General features: G+C 44.2%; 1 protein-coding gene and 1 pseudogene across 1 annotated transcript; one reads left to right on the top strand and one right to left on the bottom strand.

Annotated features, from left to right (window-relative positions):
• Positions 1-7,076: 7,076 nt before the first annotated feature.
• Positions 7,077-9,237, top strand: LOC129051214 (CMT1A duplicated region transcript 15 protein-like protein). Its single transcript, XM_054536260.2, has 3 exons — positions 7,077-7,187; positions 7,442-8,339; positions 8,480-9,237. Exons 2-3 carry the CDS (start codon positions 8,075-8,077, stop codon positions 9,058-9,060), a joined length of 846 nt encoding a protein of 281 aa, XP_054392235.1. The 5' UTR covers positions 7,077-7,187; positions 7,442-8,074; the 3' UTR covers positions 9,061-9,237.
• Positions 9,238-12,066: 2,829 nt separating this feature from the next.
• On the bottom strand, positions 12,067-22,276 carry LOC134760603 (zinc finger SWIM domain-containing protein 5-like; annotated as a pseudogene).
• Between the last annotated feature and the right edge of the window lie 716 nt (positions 22,277-22,992).

The raw sequence follows: 22,992 nt of genomic DNA on the forward strand, positions 1-22,992 counted from the left end.
GAGCCCCAGGCCTCTCCACCTAGAAGCAGGGGCAGTGACAGGACTGAGGGATGGCCGGAGGCTTGTCACCCAAGCAGCAAGAAGGGCGAGGACCCCAGTTTCATGCACTCACCCTGGGAAGACTTGGCCGAACTTTGACAGGGCCTTGAGCAGGGCTGGCAGGAGCAGGGATCCCCCCTCTTCTTGAGGAAGCAGGCCACTGCCACTAGGAAGCAGCAGAAGATGGCACACAGGCAGAGCCCCAGTATACTGTAGACCAGGGCCAGCTGATCCGCACTCAGCTTCAGCCCCAGGAGAGCTGCAAGACAGCATGAGACCCCTCTCTGCAGTGCCTCCTCCTCTTCCCCTCATTAGGCTCAAGCAATCCACATGCCCCCAACCCACACTGCTGTGAGCCTGTCTGGCTCCTGGAGAGGCTGGGCTCCTTTCCTGACCCTGAGGCTGGCTGGGATGCTCTCTGGATCCTGGAGGAAGTTGATCCACACCCCATCCTGGTGGCAACTTCCCAGGGCCTCGAAGCTGGACAACGTGAGCTGGTCCAGGATTAATAGGTCCAGGATTAATCTGTTACAAATCTGATGAATCTCTCACTGGCCGTGGATTTCAAACTCACATTGGAAACAGAAGGCTCACATTGCTATTGCCAGAGAGTGAACTTGTTCCACGATGGGGGTCACCCACGCTTGCAGCAGATGCTTCCGATCTGAGCACTGGAGATACAGACCCTAGAAAGACAAAGAGATTTCCTGCATGGAGCTTACTGTCTGGGGGAGCCGACCACCTCACCATCCCAAGCAGAAACAGACCGTCACAGTGCAACAATAGCCTGCAGGAGGGGTGCACAGAACCCTGGCAGCTCATGCTGGAGAAGGTGCTCTAGTCTGGGAAAAGGCTTCTCAGAGAAAGGGGTCTGTTTTATTTTTACTTTTTCATCGTAGGGAGAGTGCACAGTTTAAGTGTTCAGCTTGATGAACTTTTACCCACGGGTGCACTCAGGCTCAGCCCCCAGACCAAGCTGCACAAGACCAAGTTCATGCCCAGCCCCTAAAGGGCTCTTTTGTTCCCTCCCATCCAATATTTCCCTCCAGAAGTAACCACTCTTCTTAGCCCTTTGCTGTAGATTAATTCTGCTTCTTTTTGCCTTCTATAGATGCATGCAGAAGGTGCTCTTTTGAGTCCAGCTTCTTCACTCAACAATGACATCTGTGAGATCCTCTTATATTGTTGCATGTGGTCATAGGTCATTCTTTTTCATTGCTGTATAGTATTTCATTGCATGAATACACTGTCATTTGTTGATGTTTTCTGTTTATGGATATTTAGGTTGTGCTAGACAGTGATAGTTTTGACTGAGTAGAAGTTACCTTGCTATGCAGCGGCAGAGACGATTGGGAGGAACATTTGAGAAGGCAGGAACAACATGCACAAAGGTCTTTGGCAGGAGGGAGCCTGCCTGGGGCCCTGAAGGCTGGTATGGCTTCCTGGTACCCCGCTTCTAGGCCACTGTGTTCTGAGTGCCTGCTGCCCTGGCCTGGTGTGTGGCCCTCCACACCCATTCCCACCTCCTCCTCCTGTGCCTTCGTGACCTGCAGGGTCTGGGAAGCTGAAGGGGAGTGATGTAGCCACAGAAGAAACATGTGGAACCATGGCAGCTGGAGGTGGTGAGAAATGGAATCCCCCTAGGCCCTTTACAGGAAGCGCGGCCCTGCCAACACCTTGATTGCAGATTTCTCACCTCTAGAACTGTGAGAAAAATAATTTCTATTGTTTTAAGCCACCAAGGCTTTGGTCAATTGTCACAGATCCACAGGAAACTCATATGTGTCTCACACATTAGTAAGCAGCATGGTATTCTGGATCTACTGGAACGGTCTTGCAGTGAGTTCAGGCAAGAATTACTAAAGGCAATTGGTGAAATTTAACATCTTTCCAGCCTGCTGGCCAAGGTGAGGAGAGACAGCTTTTTACTGGTATTTGCCCATCCTTGTTCACATTTCTGCCCTTAACCTCTAAAGTCACAGAGCACAGAGAAGGATTTGCTTAGTCTATTTCACTCATGAAGCCAGCATTCCAGCTTGAAGGCCTGTTAGATTGCAGACAGATTGGCAGTGGGATACAAAAAGGAAACACCCAAATTTCTGATGGTAGACAGTTCGAAGTGTAGTTGGGATGTAGAGAATCAAAGCCGAGAGTACAATGCACTGATAAAGAATATCAGCTGGGCACAGTGGCTCACACCTGTAATCCTGGGACTTTGGGAGGTCAAGGTTGGCAGATCACCTGAGGTCAGGAGTTTGAGACCAGCATGGCCAACAATGGCAAAAACCCATCTTTACTAAAAATACAAAAATTATCTGGGAGTGGTGGCGGTTGCCTGTAATCCCAGCTACTTGGGAGGCTGAGGCAGGAGAACTGGTTGAACCTGGGAGGCAGAGATTGCAGTGAGCTGAGAAGATCACGCCAGTGCACTTCAGCCTAGGCGACACAATGAGAAAAAGAAAAAGAGAGAGAGAGAGAAAGAGAGAAAAGAAAGAAAGAAACAAAGAAGGAAGGAAGGAAGGAAGGAAGGAAGGAAGGAAGGAAAGAAAGAAAGAATATCACAGAGTTATGCCCAGACTCTAGTCTAGTGCAAAGCAGAACACCTAGTATAATATGGGGCTGAGTAGTACAGGAGGGCTTCCTGGAAGAAGTGGCACCTGAGATGAGTTCTGAAGATTGAGTGGGAGTTTGTCAGGTCTATTGGCATGCTTTTAGCTGCTAGTAACAGGCAATTAAAATCACTGCCAATTTTACCTCCAAAACATTGCCACTATTTTGGAGTTTTCTTCCAGATATATGTGTGCGTATGTGTATCTCATAAGTTTAAAAAGTTTTAGAATAGGCCGGGTGCAGTGGCTCATGCCTGTAATCCCAGCACTTTGGGAGGCAATGGAGGTTGGATCACCTGAGGTCAGGAGTTCGAGACCAGCCTGACCAACATGGTGAAACCCCGAGTCTACTAAAAATGCAAAAATTAGCTGGGCGTGGTGGTGGGCACCTGTAATCTCAGCTGCTCAGGAGACTGAGGCAGGAGAATTGCTGGAAACTGGGAGGTGGAGGTTACAGTGAGCCGAGATCACTCTATTGCACTCCAGCCCAGGCGACAACAGTGAGACTGCATCTCAAAAAAAAAAAAAAAAAAAAAAAAAAAAAAAAAAAAAAATAGAATAATCTTGTACATGTTATTAACTTTCATTTTGCATTTAACTTTTTAAAAATGATTAAACTTTTCTCAGCATATTCTCATCATTAAGTATTATTTAAAACATGATTTTAAGGTTAGATAGTATTTTATCATACAAATAATTCATATTTACTAGTCCCCTGTTGTTGAACATATATGTATTATTGAACCTTTATGTTCTTTCCAGTCTTTCAATATTGTAAATACTTTTTTCATCTGTCTTATTACTTATTTAGTAAAAATTCCTAGATGTTGAATTACTGAGTCAGAGCATAAACATTTTAAAGGCTTCTAACATATCCAGCCAGATTGCCTTTCAGAAATATTATACCAATTTGTTCCAGCAGTCTTGAGAACACGCACTTCCCTGAGCTCTTGCCAACACTTGATATTACATTGTTATTGCCTTCCAATCTGTTAATCATTTCTTTTTCCTTCTTTTTACCCTTTTTGCTTGGAAATATCTTCCCTAGCCCAAGATCAAATAAATGATAACTTTTCTCATTTAAAAATTAATCAGTCTAGAATTTTGGTTTTTGATATAAGAATCATGATGATTGTATGATATTCTGCTCACCAACCAGAGCAGTGCTGGAGAGGTGCAGAGATGGCCTCCTGTTTCCTGTTTCCTCCAAGTTCTGGGTCTGTGATTTAGGGATCTGCTGCTGAGAGAGGTTCAAAACATCTTCCCACCTTATTTCATGGACTGTCATTGTTTCAAGAAGCAAATTATACCATCAGCTCCAGGAAGATTTTTCTCCATTGCTTCATCTGTCTTAAGAGCAGTCCATTGCAACCTGATTCTGCGTTCTGCCATCTGATAGGCTTCATGGTGGGTCATGTGAGGAGTTTCTATCTTTGTCTGTGTTCTAAATTTGCAGATATTTTATTTAAAGTATAGAAGTAATTTTATTAGAAGTTACTAGCCAGGCTCTGCATTAGGTTTTAATATCTTGTAGAATAAGATTACTTTCTCTTTTTTTTGCTTTAAGATTCCTCATTACTCTTTTTTTATTTTTGAGATGGGGTCTCGCTCTGTTGCCCAAGCTGGAGTGCAGTGGCACCATCTCAGCCCACTGCAAGCTCTGCCTCCCGGGTTCACGCCATTCTCCTGCCTCAGCTTCCCGAGTAGCTGGGACTACAGGCACCCGCGACCATGCTCGGCTAATTTTTTGTATTTTTAGTAGAGATGGGGTTTCACCATGTTAGCCAGGCTGGTCTTGATCTCCTGACCTTGTCATCCGCCCACCTCGGCTTCCCAAAGTGCTGGGATTACAGGCGTGAGCCACTGCACCCGGCCTAGATCCCTCATTATTATTTTGCATAAGGTTTAATCTCTCAAGTGGCCCTTTTTGAAGTTCTTCCCCAGTCCCTCATCTGACTCTTTTATTATATTTACATATTTATTACATTTATTTATTTATTTATTTATTTATTATTTTGATTGGCATTTGCATTATATGTATTAACAAGAAGTAATTTGGCATCTTAAAAATGTCTTATTCTTTCCTGATCATAAAATCACATGTTCATTACAGAAGATTTAGAAAATATAGAAAAGTGTAAAAAAGAAAAGTATTACCTTTAATTTCACCACTTAAAGGAAAAAAACTACAAACATTTTGCTGTCTGTCCTTTCAGATTTGTTCTTAGTTTATACATGTTTGAGCATGCATAAAACTTGCATTGATATGATTATGATATTTCATCTTCCTATCCAGAAGAATAGAATATGTCTTTCCACATTCCATTACAAAGAACCAGTTGGATTCATTTATTTATTCCACTGTTAATCTGTTTTGATTAATTCTTGTATCCTACTTTTTGGACATTTCTTTGATTTCTCACTAGTTTCTTGAGTAAAATTCTTTGTTCATTTCACTTTGTTCTTTCTTGATTGATAATGAAAGCATTTAAAGATATGAATTTGACTCTTCTTGTAGCTTTGGGTAAATAGAGACAATAAAATGTAGAAACTTCTGAAATAAATTAAACCTAATTTAGAGAAAAAAGGAAAGTGTACATTTTCTGTAGAGTACAAGGCACTATATATGTTTAAAATTAAGCTGTTATTAATATTATAAAATCAAGTTATTATTCATATATCCATATCTTAGTGCATGCTAGCTAGAATTATCAAATACTAACAGCAGGACAAAAAAGTCCTCACTAGTAATTTTAGGTGAGCGTTTGAGGCAAAGATGTGGGCATGATATCACATAGGGTTGCTTTCATATCTATCAAGACCTTAGGTCTCTGATTTTCTTCTTTCTTATATGCACGGAAACTGATTTGTAATTGCAGTGAACTTGTAACATACTAATCTTCCTGCCTTTTTACATTACCATAGATAAAGCAAAACCCAGACCTCCTAATCAAACTGATAGCTTATTGTATCTCTACCTCAGAATATCAACTATAATAATATATATAATTTTGTGTCTGCCGCAAGGGCAGAGTCCTCATGGAGAACCTCTGCTAGGGCAGGGTAGAAGTGAAATGTGGGGTTGGAGCCCCCATACAGGGTCCCCACAGGGGCACTGCCTAGCAGAGCTGTGAGAAGAGGGCCACCATCCTCCAGACTCCCGAATGGTAGATCCATCAACAGCTGTACCATGTCCCTGGAAAAGCTGCAGGCACTCAATGCCAGCCTGTAAAAACAGCCAAAGGGGCTATACCCAGCAGTGCCACAGGGGCAGAGCTGCCCAGGGCCTTGGGAGTGCACATCAGAATGCCCTGGATGTGAGATATGAAGTCAAAGGAGATCATGTTGGAGCTTTAAGATTTAATGACTCCCCTACCAGATTCGGGACTTGCATGAGGCCCGTTGGCCCCTTTGTTTTGGCCAATTTCTCCCATTTGGAATGGGAACATTTACCCAATGCCTATACCTGCATTGTATCTTGGAAGTCACTAACTTGCTTTTGATTTTACAGGCTCATAAGTGGAAGGGACTTGCCTTGTCTCAGATGAGACTTTGAACTTGGACTTTTGGGTTAATGCTGGAATGAGTTAAGACTTTGGGGGACTGTTGGGAAGGCATAATTGGTTTTGAAATGTGTAACGGGCATGAGATTTGGGAGGGGCCAGCAGCAGAATGATATGGTTTGGCTCTGTGTCCCCACCTAAATCTCATCTTGAATTTTAATCCCAATGTGTCAAGGGAGGGACCTGGTGGGAGGTGATTGGATCATGGGGGCGGTTTGCCCCATGCTGTTCTCATGATAGTGAGTGAGTTTTCATGAGGTCTGATGATTTTATAAGTCACAGTTTCCCCTGCTCTCCCCTGTCTCCTGCTGTCTTGTGAAGAAATTGCCTGCTTCCCCTTTGCCTTCCATCATGATTGTAAGTTCCCTGAGGCCTTCGCAGCCATGCAGAACTCTGAGCCAATTAAACCTCTTTTGCTTATAAATTACCCAGTCTCAGGCATTCTTTAGAGCAGTGTGAAAATGAACTAATATACATGAATTCAAATGATAATACTTAAGAGACTCATGTTCGAAGGATAACAGGAGCAGTTTTAGTACAAAACTGTAATGAAGGATCTAAAGTGCTGTACTGGGTTCTCTTGACTTACCCAGTGAGCAATGTTATGACCTTGGGCAAGCCCCTTTACATTGTGCAATGTGGAATTGAAATGTGATGGTGGATGGAATCTTGTCTTGAACCTAATTCTATGGGAAGCATTTAATATTTCATCATGACATATGTTTGTTGTAGGCATTTGGTGCTTACCTTTTATTACCTCATGCAAGTATTTTGCTAAGAGGGGTTTCATTTGTTTGTGGTGTTTGGTTTGTTTGCTTGCTTGTTTTTTAGAGAGACAGGGTCTCATTCTGTCACCTAGGCTGGAATTCAGTGTTGTGATCCTCACCCACTGCAGCCTTGAACTCCTTGGTTGAAGCGATCCTCCCACCTCAGCCTCCTGAATAGCTGGGACTGCAGGCACATGCCACCATGCCTGGTAAATTTTTTAATTTTTTTTTAGGAGATGGGGTTTCACTATATTGCCCAAGCTGGTCTCAAACTGTTGGCCTCTAGTGATCCTCCCACCTTGGGTTCCCAAACAGGTGGGATTACAGATGTGAGCCACTGTACCCAGGCAAAAGATAACTTTGGAACACCAACTGAAAATGTTACTTACAATGAATCCTATATCCTCATTCTCATTTACTTATTTGGATGGAGTTTCCTGAAATTTGTCTCACTATCATCTAGGATCCTTTTTCTTTCTCCAACTGGGAGATTGTGTCTGGTTTGGAAACTGCAAGCCCTGCTCAGGAAAAGGGAAAAGACCCAAGGTACACACCCAGTCCCCAGGTGATCATCAGGCCCAGGTGAAAACTCAGGGCTTAGGTGCACATCCGGCCTTAAGTGGACACCCAGGCCCCAGGTGATCACCAGTCCCCAGGTGGACACAAGGCCTTAGGTGAACAACAAGACCTGGTAGGCCATCAGGCCCCAGCTGGATACAGTCCCCAGGTGAACACAAGGCCCCCAGAGGGACATAGGCCCAAGGCAGACATCAGGCCCTAGGTGGACATCAGGCCTGAGGACATCCGGCCCCTGGTGAACATCAGGCACAGGTGTCCAAACAGGCCCTGGGTGGACATAACTGTGGACAGGTAAGGAGTTGACCTGGGGGGAGGGTGAGCAGTCAGCAGCCCAGTGGAGTCCTGAGTAGGTCTTAAGGAAGGAGGGGGCCGAGGGGACAGAACCTTAAAGAAGCGACCTCACTTCCTTGATGATGACACACATGAACAGAACTTAGAAGTCTGGTAACCAGGTGCCCATATCCTAGAGTCAGTGCCGTAACCAGCTCACTTGGTGGGAGACGCTCAAGAGAGCAAGATGTTCTCATGTTGCTTCCCCACTTCGAGAGGTTGCTGCTTCAGGAATGGCAGGAGTGACAGCCTTTTCCAACGATGCCAAAGAAGGCTCATTCCTCACCCCAGATGCCTGTGGCCCTTTGTAAGAAGGCGCACCCAGGTACCACGGGGCAGCCCGGGGCAGGTCCTAGCAGGCCAGGCCATGCCAGAGATCCCATCGGGGCTGCATCTGCACATTGTCCCTGTCCAGGAGGAGATTCAGGAGCCCATGGAGGCACAGACAGATGGTGAGGTGGCTGCAGCCTGGAAGACTTTGCAGGGGTGGTGCTTTTGGGATGGAATTCCTTTGAATTCAGTGAGGTTGTCTCTGTGTTTGGAAATTCCAGTGGAAAGTGACTGATGCTGGTGACTCTTTCTCCATTTTCAGCTCCTGGTCAATATGCAGAAATAGCAACACCTGCGGCACCAGCTGTAGAGCCAGAGCCAGCATGGGAAGAGCCCCCTCCAGAGAGAGTGCTGGAGCTGGAGGGAGCTCCAGCCAAGGACCAGATCAAGGAGGATCTGCCTGAAATCATGGCACCTACTGTCGCCACTGGCCTTAGCCCTGGAGCTGAAAGCGTGGGTGGAGAGAGAAGTGGGAGGGAAGGGGTGACTAGCACAGCTTCAGCCAGCAGCTCCCATGCTGCCCCTCATCCTGGGCATGGTGGCAAACATGGAGGTGGGGACCAGGGCATTCAAACTGGACTCCTGTACGTTGCTGGAAAGGAGCTTCTCTCATTCATTAGAACCACAGCCCTGCTGCTGCAGGGCCTGTTTGTTGTGCTAATACTGCTGGGGTATATCCTTGAGCAGAAGGTGCTCAAAAGCATTAAAAGAAGGCTGGGAAGAAGAGTTCCAGTAGCTCCTCCTGCTCTCAGATGCAATCTCCTCTGCCAGGCATGGATGCGTGTCTGCAACTGGGCATCCAGGCTGTTTGCCCCTAATGTGCTGCCCCGAACGGGCTCTTAACAGGTGGGCAGGGGTTGGGGGACCAGGAGGTGGCTCCAAAGGGTACAACAAGGAAAGCTTTTAAAGACAGCTGTTGTGCCCCAGGCTCTCCATGCCACCACCTGCCCTACCATTTATTAATAGTGTTAGAATTACAAGTTGATGAAACGACATTACAATAAAGTTTGGTTTCTGAAATTTCATGCCTTTTTGAACTCCCTAATGTTAGATGGTGTTTTTGAGGCTATCCTGAAAATCTCTGATAGTTGTGTCTTTTGTTGTGGGTTGTTTGTGTGCTTGAATTACCAACTGTTATTGGAAACCTTTCAGGTATGGCTTTTAGAAGACCTTGACCCACTCTTGCCGGTTTTGACTCTCTGGTTTATTGTGGAAAGAGGGAAGATGTAGGCTCATGTCTCCGGCAGATCAATCACCTTTTGCCATCAAGGATTTGGCATGAGAGTTTCCAAGAATTATGTGTGCAAGTTGACACGCTGGTACTTTAGCTAATCTGGGTGTCAAAACAGAATGCCATAGACTAGGTAGCACAGAAAATTGATTTCTCACAGTTCTGTAGATGGTAAAATCCAAGGTCAAATGGTCAGCAGATTCCGTGTCTGCAGAGGGCTGGTTTCCTGGTTCATAGACAGCCATTTCTTTACTGTGTGTTTACAGTGACAGAAGGGATGAGGGAGCTCTCTGCGGTCCCCTTGATAGGGGCACCAATTCCATTCATGAGGTCCCTGCCTTCATGAACTTTATCACCTTCCAAGGCCCCACCCCCAAATACTATCACATAGAATTCAACACATGAATTTGAGGAGGACAATAACATTTGCTTTACAGAATCAGGTCACCCCGAGCCGTATGCACTCACAGGAAATCTATAATCTTCTATTAAGTATTTGCTGGTCCCCTCTGGGGATTGTCTAAACAAAATTGTCTAAACAAAAATTTAGACAATTTTTGTTTTCTTTAAGAAAAATGATCTTTCATGTGATCCATGGTTTATTCATAGAAAAGCACTGTGAGTTCACACATTTGCTAAAAAGAAGGGCAATTGTGATACAAAAATGAGAGTGACCTCTCTCTCTCACTTCTCTCTCTCTTTAACAAACCCAATGGGCTGAGACATTGTAGGGGCTCTTGGCTGGGCAGTAGGACTTGAGTAGCCATGAATGGCAAATACAACTTCTTGGTCAGTTTGGAGTAGAAAAGGTGACAGTTTGTCAACAAAAGAAAAAATAAAGCAGATGGGGAAGTTCTTATTTCGTATTCTAGCTATACCACCCCTTCTTTATCAAACTCCACCCCCAACTCAGGATCTAACACACAAAAGAGTAAACACGAAGGCACTGGTAACCAACTGACTCTTCTGAATGTCCTTGCTGTCTCCTCCAACAATTCCAGGCTGAGCATAGGGGTCGGGAAGGTAGCAGGAACATGACGATACACTGTGGAGGGCAGCCAGGGCTAAGACAGGGCTGCTCACTAGGGCTAGAAATTAGGAAGGGAGAGGCTAAGTGCAGACCAGCCCTAGCCTCCAAGTCAGCAAGCATTGGACTGTGACAAAAGCAGGCAGAGGAAGCTTGAGGTAGAAAGGCAGGGGAAGAAAGCATGTATGGGGTGAGAAGGGAACTGTGCATTGAAAGCATCCAATCTGATGGCAGAGGGAGACCGGTGCTTAGAAGCTCATTTGGTGAGAGAGAACGAATAGAGGAGGCACAGAGATGGGGAACAAACATTTAACTAGTGAGAGAGATTGAAGACGACTGCGAAGAGAAACCTTGCAAAAAGGACACATTCATGCAGATCCTCAAAGATGAACATGCAGTCATCCCTACATGTTTTTACACATATAAAAACACAGATGCATGGAGAGCAAGCATACACACAGACACATATTTCTACACATGCACTCATGTGTGCCCAGATACACACACACTAAACATGCAAAACATGACAGCATTTACACATAGATATGCACCCTCACATGTACACAAATGTTACATCCTCACACAGAGACCCACAGTCCAGTGTGCACATATCCACACAGGTACACAGCCATAGAACTGACATACATACACATCAACATATAATGTGCACATACAGACAGGCATGCGCAGATATATCTATGCACATAGACATATGTACTCAGTCATACAGATACACACACTCTCTAACACAAAGGTGACCAGTGTCGATGAACATTGTGAGCTCCGTGGCTTCCCAGACCTTCATCTTTTCCCTGCAGTTGTTTCAAAGGTGCTCAGCAGACTCCTGGCGAGGCTGTGTGAGGCAGGGGCAGGAGCTTCAGAGTCCTCACAGCTTTGTGAGGCAAAAGTCTGAGTCCAGTCCTGGCCTCTGCCACTCACCCACCACTGGGCTATTAATGTCCTGTCTGTAGGTGAGAGATTCTGCATAGACTAATCTTGGGATTTTTTCTAACTGGCCATTTTTCTCCTTGGCACCCCCACTATCCCACTGGTAACGGCATACACTCTGCAAGGGAAACCTGAGAAATGGTTGTGAGTCTCCTCAGACAATAAGCATATCCTCCCACCCACAGCTACCTCAAGCGCCCATCAAATCAGAACCAGAATTATAAATACTTATGACTTTAGATTAATTGGCAACACATATACTATAGTATTTACAGTATCATAAATGCATCTATTTCTCTGGTTAAGCAATCTCTGAGATGGAACAGTGTTCTGTGTTTGCCAGTGGAGACAGAGCCAATGCCCAGGACACGCAGGACATAGGGGCAGAAGGTGGCATATTGTGGAGGTTTCTGGTCGATTTGCAGGGCCCACTTCCTCCATCAGCAGTGGGCTGTAGTGAGAAGCTTGCAAAGGTATGCATATCGACTAGAGTTGGACTCCCCCATCCTTAGCCCCGTGGTCCTTTGGCCTCAGCCACAGGTGCTCAGAGTCCTCTCAGTGTGGACAAATGTTTCAGTGTTTTTGGCCTGACCTGATACTACCTGGGGACCCAGGCTGCTGGGCCGGTGAGCTATCTGCTTTCTCAGCCAAAGGGCTCTCGAACCAGCAGCATCAGCTTTTTCTTGCCTTTGTAGATCTGTTTGTGGTTGTTGATGAACAGGGCAAATTGCAGGTAGCCATCCTAGGGCAGCAGGGGGGTCTCCCGAGCCTTGCTTAGAAACTCAATGAACTGCCCATACTGGCAATGGCTAATGTGTGTTAGGTGTAGTGTGTGGTGTTGATGTAAGCATTGCATCAGCAACTGGTGCCATGGAGCTCTGTCAGTGGAGATGAGCTTTCCAGAGCTGCGGCGGCCTGAGGTGCTGGCCAGGCCAGGTGCAGTCACCTTGCAGCCTTGCACACAGGATATCTGAAAGCACCATGGCAATGTGCACACTCTTCATCACCAGGGGGATGAGAACTGCCAGCTCATTCTTGCCCAGAGAGTGGCTGAGGGCACAAACCCAGAGCACATCATTGATGGCTGGGTGGGTATCCTGGTTATGAGCCAGGTTAAGATGGCTCATGGCCAATGAGGCCAGCTTGAAGGCACAGAGCGCGTAGCCACAGAGCTCCACGTAGCAGGCAATGGTGAACAGCTGTGAATGGGTCATGCCACCGGCAGCAGCCTCAGTGGCAATCTGGCAGGCTGCCTCAAAGGCAATGTGGTCTTTCTCACAGAGTGTAAGGGCTGACAGGGCACAGCTCTGTGGATGCTTCATAGCACACTGCAGGGCCAGTGTGCAAGCACAGCTAGCCAGTTCCTCCTGCTGTGGATAGTCAAGACTGAGGCACAGGATAGTGGTGTGGGATATGGCTGTGGCAGCTACAATACTAGCAGCCTCAGTATGGGTGAAGAGTGTGTACCAGCTCTGCAAGATGCTCCCTGGGGCCCGCACACCTGTCAGGGAGAGCCTGAGCTCAGCCGTGGCCATCTGGGTCCTGATTCAGGTCGGCCCAGATTACCATGTGGGGTTTGAACTTGGCCTACAGAGATGAGTTCTCCCTCCTCCTCGGCAACCTTGAGATGATCTGAGGCAAACCAGGGCAAGGGAAGCCTCCCAGATGGCCAAACCTTGTTTAGGGTCTCTTCCTATCTCTTCCTTCCCCAGGTCAGAGGGTTGAAGGTTTCTGCAGGTGCTCTTAGTCCCTCACAAGGATGGAGCAGTAGAGCCTGAGGTTTGCTTGCCCCGAGGCCAGGGTTGCAGATCTGCCAGGGGTTCTAGCTGAACTGGGGCCTCTCAGGGTAGAATCTTGTGCTGGGGCTTTGGGCTTTAGAAACGGTCCTGAGCCTCCAAGCTGTCTGGGTTTCTCACAAGCATGGACAGGGACGGGGACCAAACCACCAGGCCCACTACCTCCCAAGGGCACACTTGAGTATTGGCAGCTGAAAATTCATTCCCTTAGACTTGTCTCTGATGAGAGGGTCAAAGTGCTGCTGACATCAGCATATGGTTGGTTTAAGCAGTGAGGACAGAACTTGGGCTGGCTGAACAGAGGCCATCTTCTCCCACCAGCAGCCCCATCCTTTCTTAGGCCATCAGGAATAGGAATATGAGAGCTCCAAGGATTCGTTGTCCTGTCCCAAGAGTAGAGTATAGAAACTCCTTTCCTGTGGGGGTAGAGGGAGGTGGGCTATACTCATTTCTGAAGCACAGGTCACCAACCATCGTACCATCTCTCTGCGTCTCCAGTTAAGGGATGATAAGGTCATCGCATCACCTGTAACCCAGGTTCCAGGGCCACGTTGAGCAGGGTGCTGTCAGTACTACTGTTAGTGGGAGCAGCAATCTTGAACGCATTTTGGGCCACTTTGAAGATGAGGGGGGAAGAATGAATGTGCTTCTGCATTGCTCCCAGAATTGTTAAGAGCCTCAAAGTGTCTCCTTTGGCAGCAGTCAGCACGGTGGAGGCCAGTTCCCACCGCTGTGATTCCAAGTGTCCAAGCGTGAACCAGGGAGGATAATGGCTGGGCACCAGAGACACCATATGGTGAGTGAGGGACATGTCACCTGCACAACATGAATTTTCTAAAACAGGTAACCTTATGACACGTAAGCCTAATTTACAGGTGGGGTCTGGATCGTGAGACAGCAGAGCTGAGAACAAATACTTGGCAGAGATATGCATGGAAACACTCTCTCGGTGGATGACTTCTCCCAGATCCCTGAAAGGGCCCCCTTCCAGCAGCAAGATGCACTATTTTTGGAATGTTTGCACTGGGTCATCATCCAATTGCAGTTCTTGGAGTTGGCTGAGGAGCTGTTCCTCATTACGGCACAACTTGTCCTGTGCATAGGAGACTTCAGGCATTACCCTCTGTGACCCAGGCCCATGGATGCAGCCTCCAGGGCCAATGACAAGTAGGACTCACTGCTGTTTGGGGAGCTTACAGCCACAGGTACATGTTGGTACACAGGGGGTCTGCTTTCATTCATATCTAGATAGCCGTCATCATTCAGGAGGCAGGTCTCAGTCAAAGTTAGAAAGAGGCAGCCGATGGGATCCAGGGGGTGGCCAACCCAGCCTTCCAGGTTTGTGATGGTTGTGGCTCCTCTCTGCAGCACTTGTTTCTTCTGATGCTTGTAGATTTTCAGGTGCCACCACTGCTGAACCTCAGAGTATTAATAATGGCCACTGTGAGTCTGAGGGCCTCTTTTGGATAACCATGGGAATGTGGGGCATCAACCCGAGCACAGGATGTGGCACATGCTGAAACCACAGTGGCTGGCCTTGGGAATTAAAGAATAGTCTTGGCTGGGCATGGTGGCTCGTGCCTGTAATCCCAGCATTTTGGGAGGCCAAGGTGGGCGGATCATGAGGTCAGGAGATCAAGACCATCCTGGCCAACATGGAGAAACCCCGTCTCTACTGAAAATAGAAACAATTTAGCTGGGCATGGTGGTGGGCCCCTATAGTCCCAGCTACTCGTGAGGCTGAGGCAAGAGAGTCATATGAACCTGGGAAGCGGAGCTTGGACTGAGCCGAGATCATGCTACTGCACTCCAGCCTGGGCGACAGAGCGAGACTCCATCTCAAAAACAAACAAACAAACAAACAAAAAATATTAGCTTGGCATGGGGGCACATGCCTGTAATCCCAGCTATTCGGGAGGCTGAGGCAAGAGAATAGCTTGAACCTGGGAGGTGGAGGTTGCAGTGACCCCAGATCGCCCCACTGCACTCCAGCCTGGCAACAGAGCTACTTGATTCTGTCTCAAAAAAAAAAAAAAAAAAAAATTGCACAGATCCCCGAAAATATGATTATATACATTTTCTTTTTTGTTTTGTTTTGTTTTGGCTTGGTTTTTTGTGATGAAGTTTCACTCTTGCACCCAGCCTGGAGCAGTGGTGCGTTCTTGGCTCACTGCAACATCCACCTCCCGGGTTCAAGCCATTCTCCCACCTCAGCCTTTCAACCAAGTAGCTACTTTTTTTTTTTTTTTTTTTGAGAGGGAGCTTTGCTCTTGTCGCCCAGGCTGGAGTGCAATGGTAAGTTCTTGGCTCACTGCAACATCCAACTCCAGGCTTCAAGAGATTCTCCCACCTCAGCCTCCTGAGTAGCTGGGATTACAGGCTCCCACCAGCAAGACCGGCTAATTTTTTTGTATTTTTAGTAGAGATGGGGTTTCATGATGTTAGCCAGGCTAGTCTCAAACTCCTGACCTCAAGTGATCCACTCGCCTTGGCCTCCCAAAGTGCTGGGATGGCAAGCATGAGCCACTGTGCCCAGCCTGATTGTATACATTTTCAATAAACATATATGAAAATGGTCTCAGGCATTTTAATAATTAGAAGACCAAAATCAATGAAAATGTAATAACATTACCCACTAACCAGAATATATAAAAGAAAGACTGACAAAATCAGGTGTTGGAAAGGACATCTAATTAGAATGCTCTTAAACTTGTGGTTGGGTTGTGTATTAGTCAAAAAAACTTTGGAATTAAAAAACTTAATTGATAAATTGTGTGTATTTGTGGTGTACCACATTATACATATATACACACACAGACACGCATTGTAGAATAGCTGAATCTGTATGTATATATATAGCCACAGACATACATTGTAGAATGGCTAAATCAAGCTACCTAGCATATCAGTTAGCTTAGAATCTTATCTTTTTTTTTAATTTTTTTATTTTTAGATGGAGTCTCCCTCTGTCACCCAGGCTAGAGTGCAATGGTGCAATCTCGGCTCACTGCAACCTCTGCCTCCCAGGTTCAAGTGATTCTCCTACATCAGTCTCCTGAGTGGCTGGGATTACAGGTGCCTGCCACCACACTTGGCTAATTTTTGTATTTTTAGTAGAGATAGGGTTTCACCATCTTGGCCAGGCTGGTCTCAAACTCCTGACCTCAAGTGATCCTCCTGCCTTGGTCTCCCAAAGTGCTGGGATTACAGGCATGAGCCACTGCACCGGGTCTCTTTCTTTTATTTCCTAACCTAAAGCAGAACTTCCTAGTGTATATGGGTTGGAAGGCTTCTTTTTTACATTAAAACATTTCATAAATTTCTACACAATAGTAGTTGTACTTTCATCCAGTCTACAGATAGTATTAAATAATGTAAAGAGTAACTTACCTCCCATCTTAAGTCATGAAGCTTAGGAATCACATACGATCTAGAGAATGAATAAAATGGGTCATAGAAGCTATGACTGGGAGAAATGGTATTATAAAGTATATCTGGGATGAGTGTGCATTTTATTTTGTGATTTGGTTGAGGTTTTTTATAGACTTGGAGACCTTTCGTTTCTTTGTATTGTTGCTATATGTAATTAAAATTGATATTAACCAGTAGTACTGACAAGAATTGCTTTTGTTGACAGTATTTTTAAATGACTAGATTTTTTCTTGAAAGCACTGTGTAACTAACTACAAAATAAAATTGTTTTCCATCTATGAATTCTTGTGGGAATAAGACCATTTAAAGCTGCTTTTGCCATTATGATATAAGTTAATGCACTTTGGCAATAATGTATTAATTGCTCAAACATTGTCTGGACACAATTAATGTAGATCCCAGAAGTGTTTGTTAGGACCCAAGAGTAGTTTATGTGTCAGGAATTTCTTCTTAAATGATTAAATATAAAAGTATGCTAGGTATAGATTATTATATTTAATCTATATTTGTGACCTTTTTCTTTTATGTGCAGTTTCTGTGAAAATAGCTTTTAAAGCAACTGTTCCAAATAGAATGCTACTATCTCTGTACCTCCATTGACTTCCTTTCTGTAAAGCTTCAGGTTGGCTGTACTGGAGATCATTTCCTTTCCAAATTACCATCTGATGGCAAAGAAGTACCACTGGTGGTGCCAAAGTTTAAGTTATTTTATATTCAACCCAGGACACAAAGGAACTCCTTCACCTCTGGAAGAACTTTAAGGTAAACCAAAAAAAGCATTTAAAAATCAATATGTAGCATTTAAATGCTGTTACTTTCTCTTTTATATCTTTTTTTTTTTTTTGAGACAGAGTCTTGTTCTGTCACCAGGCTGGAGTGCAGTGGGGCGAACTCGGCTCACTGCAACCTCCGCCTCCCAGGTTCAAGTGATTATCCTGCCTCAACCTCCCAAGTAGCTGGGACTACAGGCATGCACCACCAGGCCTAGCTAATTTTTATAGTTTCAGTAGAGATGGGGTTTCACCATGTTGGTCAGAATGGTCTCGATCTCTTGACCTCATGATCTGCCTGCCTTGGCCTTCCAAAGTACTGGGATTACAGGTGTGAGCCACTGCACCCGGCCAATTTGGACTTTTTAAAAGAAATAATATATAATTGGCCATCCATATCCATGGGTTCCACATCTGTAGATTTAACCAACTGCAGATCAAAAATATTCAGAAAAAAATGATGGTTGTACTGTACATGTACAGCCTTTTTTCTTTGCATTTTTTCCTGAATGATACAATACAACAACTATCTCAATATGATTTACATTGTATTAGGTATTATAAGTAATCAAGAGATGATTTAAAGCATATGGGAGGATGTGTGTAGGTTATATGCAAATATTACACCATTTATATAAGGGACTTGAGTATTTATGGATTTTGGTATCCAAGGAGGGTCCTGGAACCAATCCCCCACATATACTGAGGGATAACTGTAATAATAATACCTCAGTTATCTTTCACATATCTAGAATGAAAGAGAAAGGAATTATTTTGTATTTCATTAGTAAACATAGAAAACATGTCTCTTATCTATTATTTTCTAATATTTGGTGCAATGAAAAATAGGGAAACAATCAAGTAGTCCTTTTCCTTCCCTGCTTTCTCCACCAGTCTATACTTCCCAGTCTAAATAGTTACTTGAATAAGGTAGATCCATTGGCTGAATTTGGCTGATGAAGCCAAAGGATTAATAGAGAGAAGATGAAACAACATGTAGTTCTTGTTTTTTAATAAACAATTTGTCTTAGCCCATTGAAACACCATAAGCCACAATGGCTTTTTTCCCCTCAAAATTTTATTAGAAAAATTTCAGGTCAGGTGCAGTGGCTTACACCTGTAATCCCAACACTTTGGGAGGCTGAGGCAGGTGGATTATGAGGTCAGGGGTTCGAGACCAGCCTGACCAACATGGGGAAACCCCATCTCTACTAAAAATACAAAAAGTAGCTGGGCGTGGTGGTGGGTGCCTATAATCCCAGCTACTCAGAAGGCTGAGGCAGGAGAATTGCATGAACCCGTTAGGTGGAGGTTGCAATGAGCTGAGATCACACCACTGCACTCCAGCCTGGGTGACAGAGTGAGAATGCGTCTCAAAAAAAAAAAAGAAAAGGAAAAGAAATATTTCAAACATCCAGGAAAGTAAAACACTTAATAGCAAATACCCGTATGTCTACCACATAGATTCTGCCATTAACATTACTTACTACACTTGCTTTATCAAATATCCATCCTCCAATGCATTCTTCTATCCATTATTAATCTTCCTTTTGGGGGGAATGAATTTCAGAGTAAATTGAAGACACCAATAAATATTTCCTTCTAAATACTTAAACATATACATCATTTACTGGACTTCAACAATCTCTTTACAGTTTTCTTCTGACATCAATTTTATGCACAATGAGCTCCCCAAGTGAATGTTTGTTGAATTTTGTGTATATTTGTGAATTTTAAGTGTATATTTATTAAATATTGACAAACGTATGGCTGTATAATACAAATCTCTATGAAGATCTACAGCATTTGTCCACATATGTTTTGTCTTATCCCCTCTCTTTTCTTCTTCTGGGATTCCAATTAGGGAAATAGGTATATGTTGGACCTTTTGATATGGTTCTGTGGGTCTCTGAGACTATTTTTTTCTAGTATCTTTTTTCTCTCTTCTTTAGAGTCAATAATATTGATCTTTTTTCAAGTTCACTGTCTCTTCTTCTGTTATCTTCATTCTGCAGTTAAGCCTATAGATGAATTTTTTATTTAGACATTGCATTTTTTTAGTTCTAGAGTTTACAGTTCATTGTTATAGTTTTCCTCTACTGCAATTTCTGATTTTTACATTATTGTAAACCGATTTTCTTTCATATATGTGAGCTTTAAAATCTTTTTCTGCTAATTTCAGCATCTGGGATCTGGGTTTGAATTCTGTGGATTGTCTTTCTTCTTGAAAAGGGATCACATTTTCTTGTTTCTTTGGAGTAATTTGGGGTTGGATTCTTGGTATCAGTATAAAAAATATTGAATGTTACGTTGTGGAGACTCTAGGTTCAGTTACATTCCTCTGAGAAGGTTCCTTCCTTCCTCCCTCTCTTCTTTCCGCCCTCCCTTCCTCCTTCCCTTTCTCCTTTCCTTCCTGATATGGTTTGGATGTTTGTCCCCTCTATATCTCATGTGATTCCCAATGTTGGAGGTGGGGCCTGATGGGAGGTGATTGGATCACGGGGCAGATCCCTCATGAATGGCTTAGCACCATCGCCTTGATTCAAAGTGAGTTTCTCGCTCTGAGTTCCTGTGAGATCTGCTTGTTTAAAAGAGCATGGCACCTCCGCTGTGCATCTCTTGCTCCTGCTGTGACCAGGTGATGTGCCTGCTCCCCCTTTGACTCTGGCCATGAGTGTAAGCTTCCTGAGGCCCTTACGAGAGGCAGATGCTGGCACTATGCTTCCTGTGCACTCTGCAAAACTGTGAGCAAATGAAACCACATTTTTTTATAAATTACCCAGCTTCAAGTATTCCTTTATAGTGATGCAAACAGCCTAACACAACTCTCTCCCTTTCTTTCCTTTCTTTCTTCCTCCCTTCTGCCAGACAAGTAAGTTGGTTGGACTTAAACTACAAATTTTGTCTTGGGTGGTAGTTCAGAGATCAGCCAGATATTTGAACAGGCTTTATTTACAGAATTTGGGAATCTCTCCTTTCCAGGAATTCCCACCTTACTTTTCTGCAGCTCTGATTTCCCTGAACTCTACCCTGTGGTTCTTCAGGCCAGAAAGACTGAGTTTTCTATTGGAGCTTTATATAACCTGTGTGGTGCCAACTTTGATGTGTACTCAGGCTAAAAGTCATTAAAAACAGATAACTCACTTTGTGCCATTACCTTTTTCCCAAGAGTCAACTGCTGTCCGGATCTGTATTACTTTTCTTTACTCTTCCTTGCCTAAAGGATTTTTATTTGCTTGTTTTGTTTTAGTTTTGGTCTAGAGTTTATTGTTAGCTGCAAGAGAGTTGGGTCTGGCAGGAGTGATTATTTTTTTAATTTTAATTTTAATTTTAATTTTTTTGTTTTGAGACAGAGTTTCACTTTGTCACTCAGGCTGGAGTGCAGTGGCGTGGTCTGGGCTCCCTGAAATTTCCACCTCCTGGGTTCAAAGAATTCTTGTGCCTCAGCCTCCAGAGTAGCTGGGACAACAGGCACACACCACCACGCCCAGCTAATTTTTGTAATTTTTAAGAGTAGAGATGGGGTTTCACCACGTTGGCCCGGCTAGTCTCCAATTTCTGTCCTCAAGCAGTTCACTCACCTTGGCTTCCCAAAGTGCTGGGATTACAGACGTGAACCACTGTTCCCTGCCAAATTTTCATTACTTAAAGAAAGAAGAAAATATGAACCCAGTGTCTGGCCTACCATCTTATTTTGTACATATCAATAGTACTTCTCAAAAAACAGTTTTTGAAAGTTCTGGCTCACAGATTGCCCAATCAATTGATCTTTGTCTTTTTTTCATACTTGTTAACAATGTTGGGATCAAGCCATGCAGCCTTGTAATCTGTTTTATCCACATAATATATTGTGACCATTTCATGTTTGTTGCTTTTTGATGACTTCATAGTATGTCTTCATATAGATTTACCATAATTCGTCCAACAAATTTTCTATTTTTAGGTAATTTTGAGTTTTTAATGTATTATTGTTATCAGAAAAAAGGTAAGAAATATCTTCCTGGCAATATGTGATAGCTTTTCTTATGTTCTTCATGTCACACTCATCAAAAAGCATTGCCTTTTAAGTTGAATGAGGGAGAAATTGGTTAACTCTTAAATTATAGGTTATGTATTAGAGAGAAAATTACTTTTATTAGAGTCAAGAAAGTAAGGTGGTACCTCATTATAAAGAAGCTAAATATGCGTATGTATGTATGCATACATATGTGAATAATGGGTTGAGATAGAGAAGATTTTGAGAGGATAGGGCAGACTGCTATCAATGACTAATATTGTCTTTCAAGAATAGTCATGAATCATTTAACAATGGGGATATGTTCTGAGAAATGTGTTGCTAAGCTATTCCATCATTGCATGGACAGTATAGAGGCACTTAACACAAAGCTAGATGGTTTAGCCTACTAAACACTTAGGCTATATGGATATAGCCTAAGCTGTCACATATTGTAGCTCCTAGACTACAGACCTATATAGTATATTACTATACTGAATACTGTAGGCAGTTATAACACAATGGAAAGTGTTAGTGTATCTAAATATATCTAAACATAGAAAAGGTACAGTAAAAATATGGTATAAAAGATGATACACCTTCTATTAGTCCATTTTCACACTGCTGATAAAGACATGCCTGAGACTGGGTAATTTATGATGAAAAGAGGTTTAATGGGTTCACAATTCCATGTGGCTGGAGAGGTCTCACAACAATGGTGGAAGGCGAAAGGCACATCTTACATGGCAGCAGGTGAGAGAGAATGAGAGGGAAGCCAAAGGGGAAGCCTCTTATAAAACCATAAGATCTTGTGAGACTTATTCACTACTACAAGAACAGTACGGGGAAAACTGCCCCCATGACTCCATTATCTCCTACCACGTCCCTCCCACAACATGTGGGAATTCTGGGAGCAACAACTCAAGATGAGATTTGGGTGGGACACAGCCAAACCATATCATTCTTCCCCAGTCCCCCCCAAATCTCATGTCCTCACATTTGAAAACCAATCATACCTTCCCAACAGTCCCCCAAAGTCTTAACTCATTTCATCATTAACTTAAATGTCCACAGTCCAAAGTCTCATCTGAGACAAGGCAAGTCCCTTCCACCTATGAGCCTGCAAAATCAAAAGTGAGTCAGTTACTTCCTAGATACAGAGGGGGTAAAGGCATTGGATAAATACACCATTCCAAATGGGAGAAATTGGCCAAAATGAAGGCGCTAAAGGCCCCATGCAAGTCCGAAGTCCAGGGGGGCAGTAAAATCTTTTTTTTTTTTTTTTTTGTGAGATGGAGTCTCACTCTGTCACCCAGGCTGGAGTGCAGTGGTGCGATCTCGGCTCACTGCAAGCTCCATCTCTCGGGTTCATGCCACTCTCCTGCCTCAGCCTCCTGAGTAGCTGGGACTACAGGTGCCCACCACCACACCTGGCTAATTTTTTGTATTTTTAGTAGAGATGGGGTTTCACTGTGTTAGCCAGGATGGTCTCAATCTCCTGACCTCGTGATCCACCTGCCTCAGCCTCCCAAAGTCCTGGAATTACAGGTGTGAGCCACTGCACCCGGCCAGGGCAG

Source organism: Pongo abelii, chromosome 19, assembly GCF_028885655.2.
Source record: "Pongo abelii isolate AG06213 chromosome 19, NHGRI_mPonAbe1-v2.0_pri, whole genome shotgun sequence".
Taxonomy (NCBI): Eukaryota; Metazoa; Chordata; class Mammalia; order Primates; family Hominidae; genus Pongo; species Pongo abelii.

Excerpts from the sequence above, each read along its gene's own strand:
- LOC129051214 (XM_054536260.2), top strand. The coding sequence starts at position 8,075 with ATGTTCTCATGTTGCTTCCCCACTTCGAGAGGTTGCTGCTTCAGGAAT. Across the intron at positions 8,340-8,479 it reads CATGGAGGCACAGACAGATG|CTCCTGGTCAATATGCAGAA; the intron begins GTGAGGTGGCTG and ends CTCCATTTTCAG.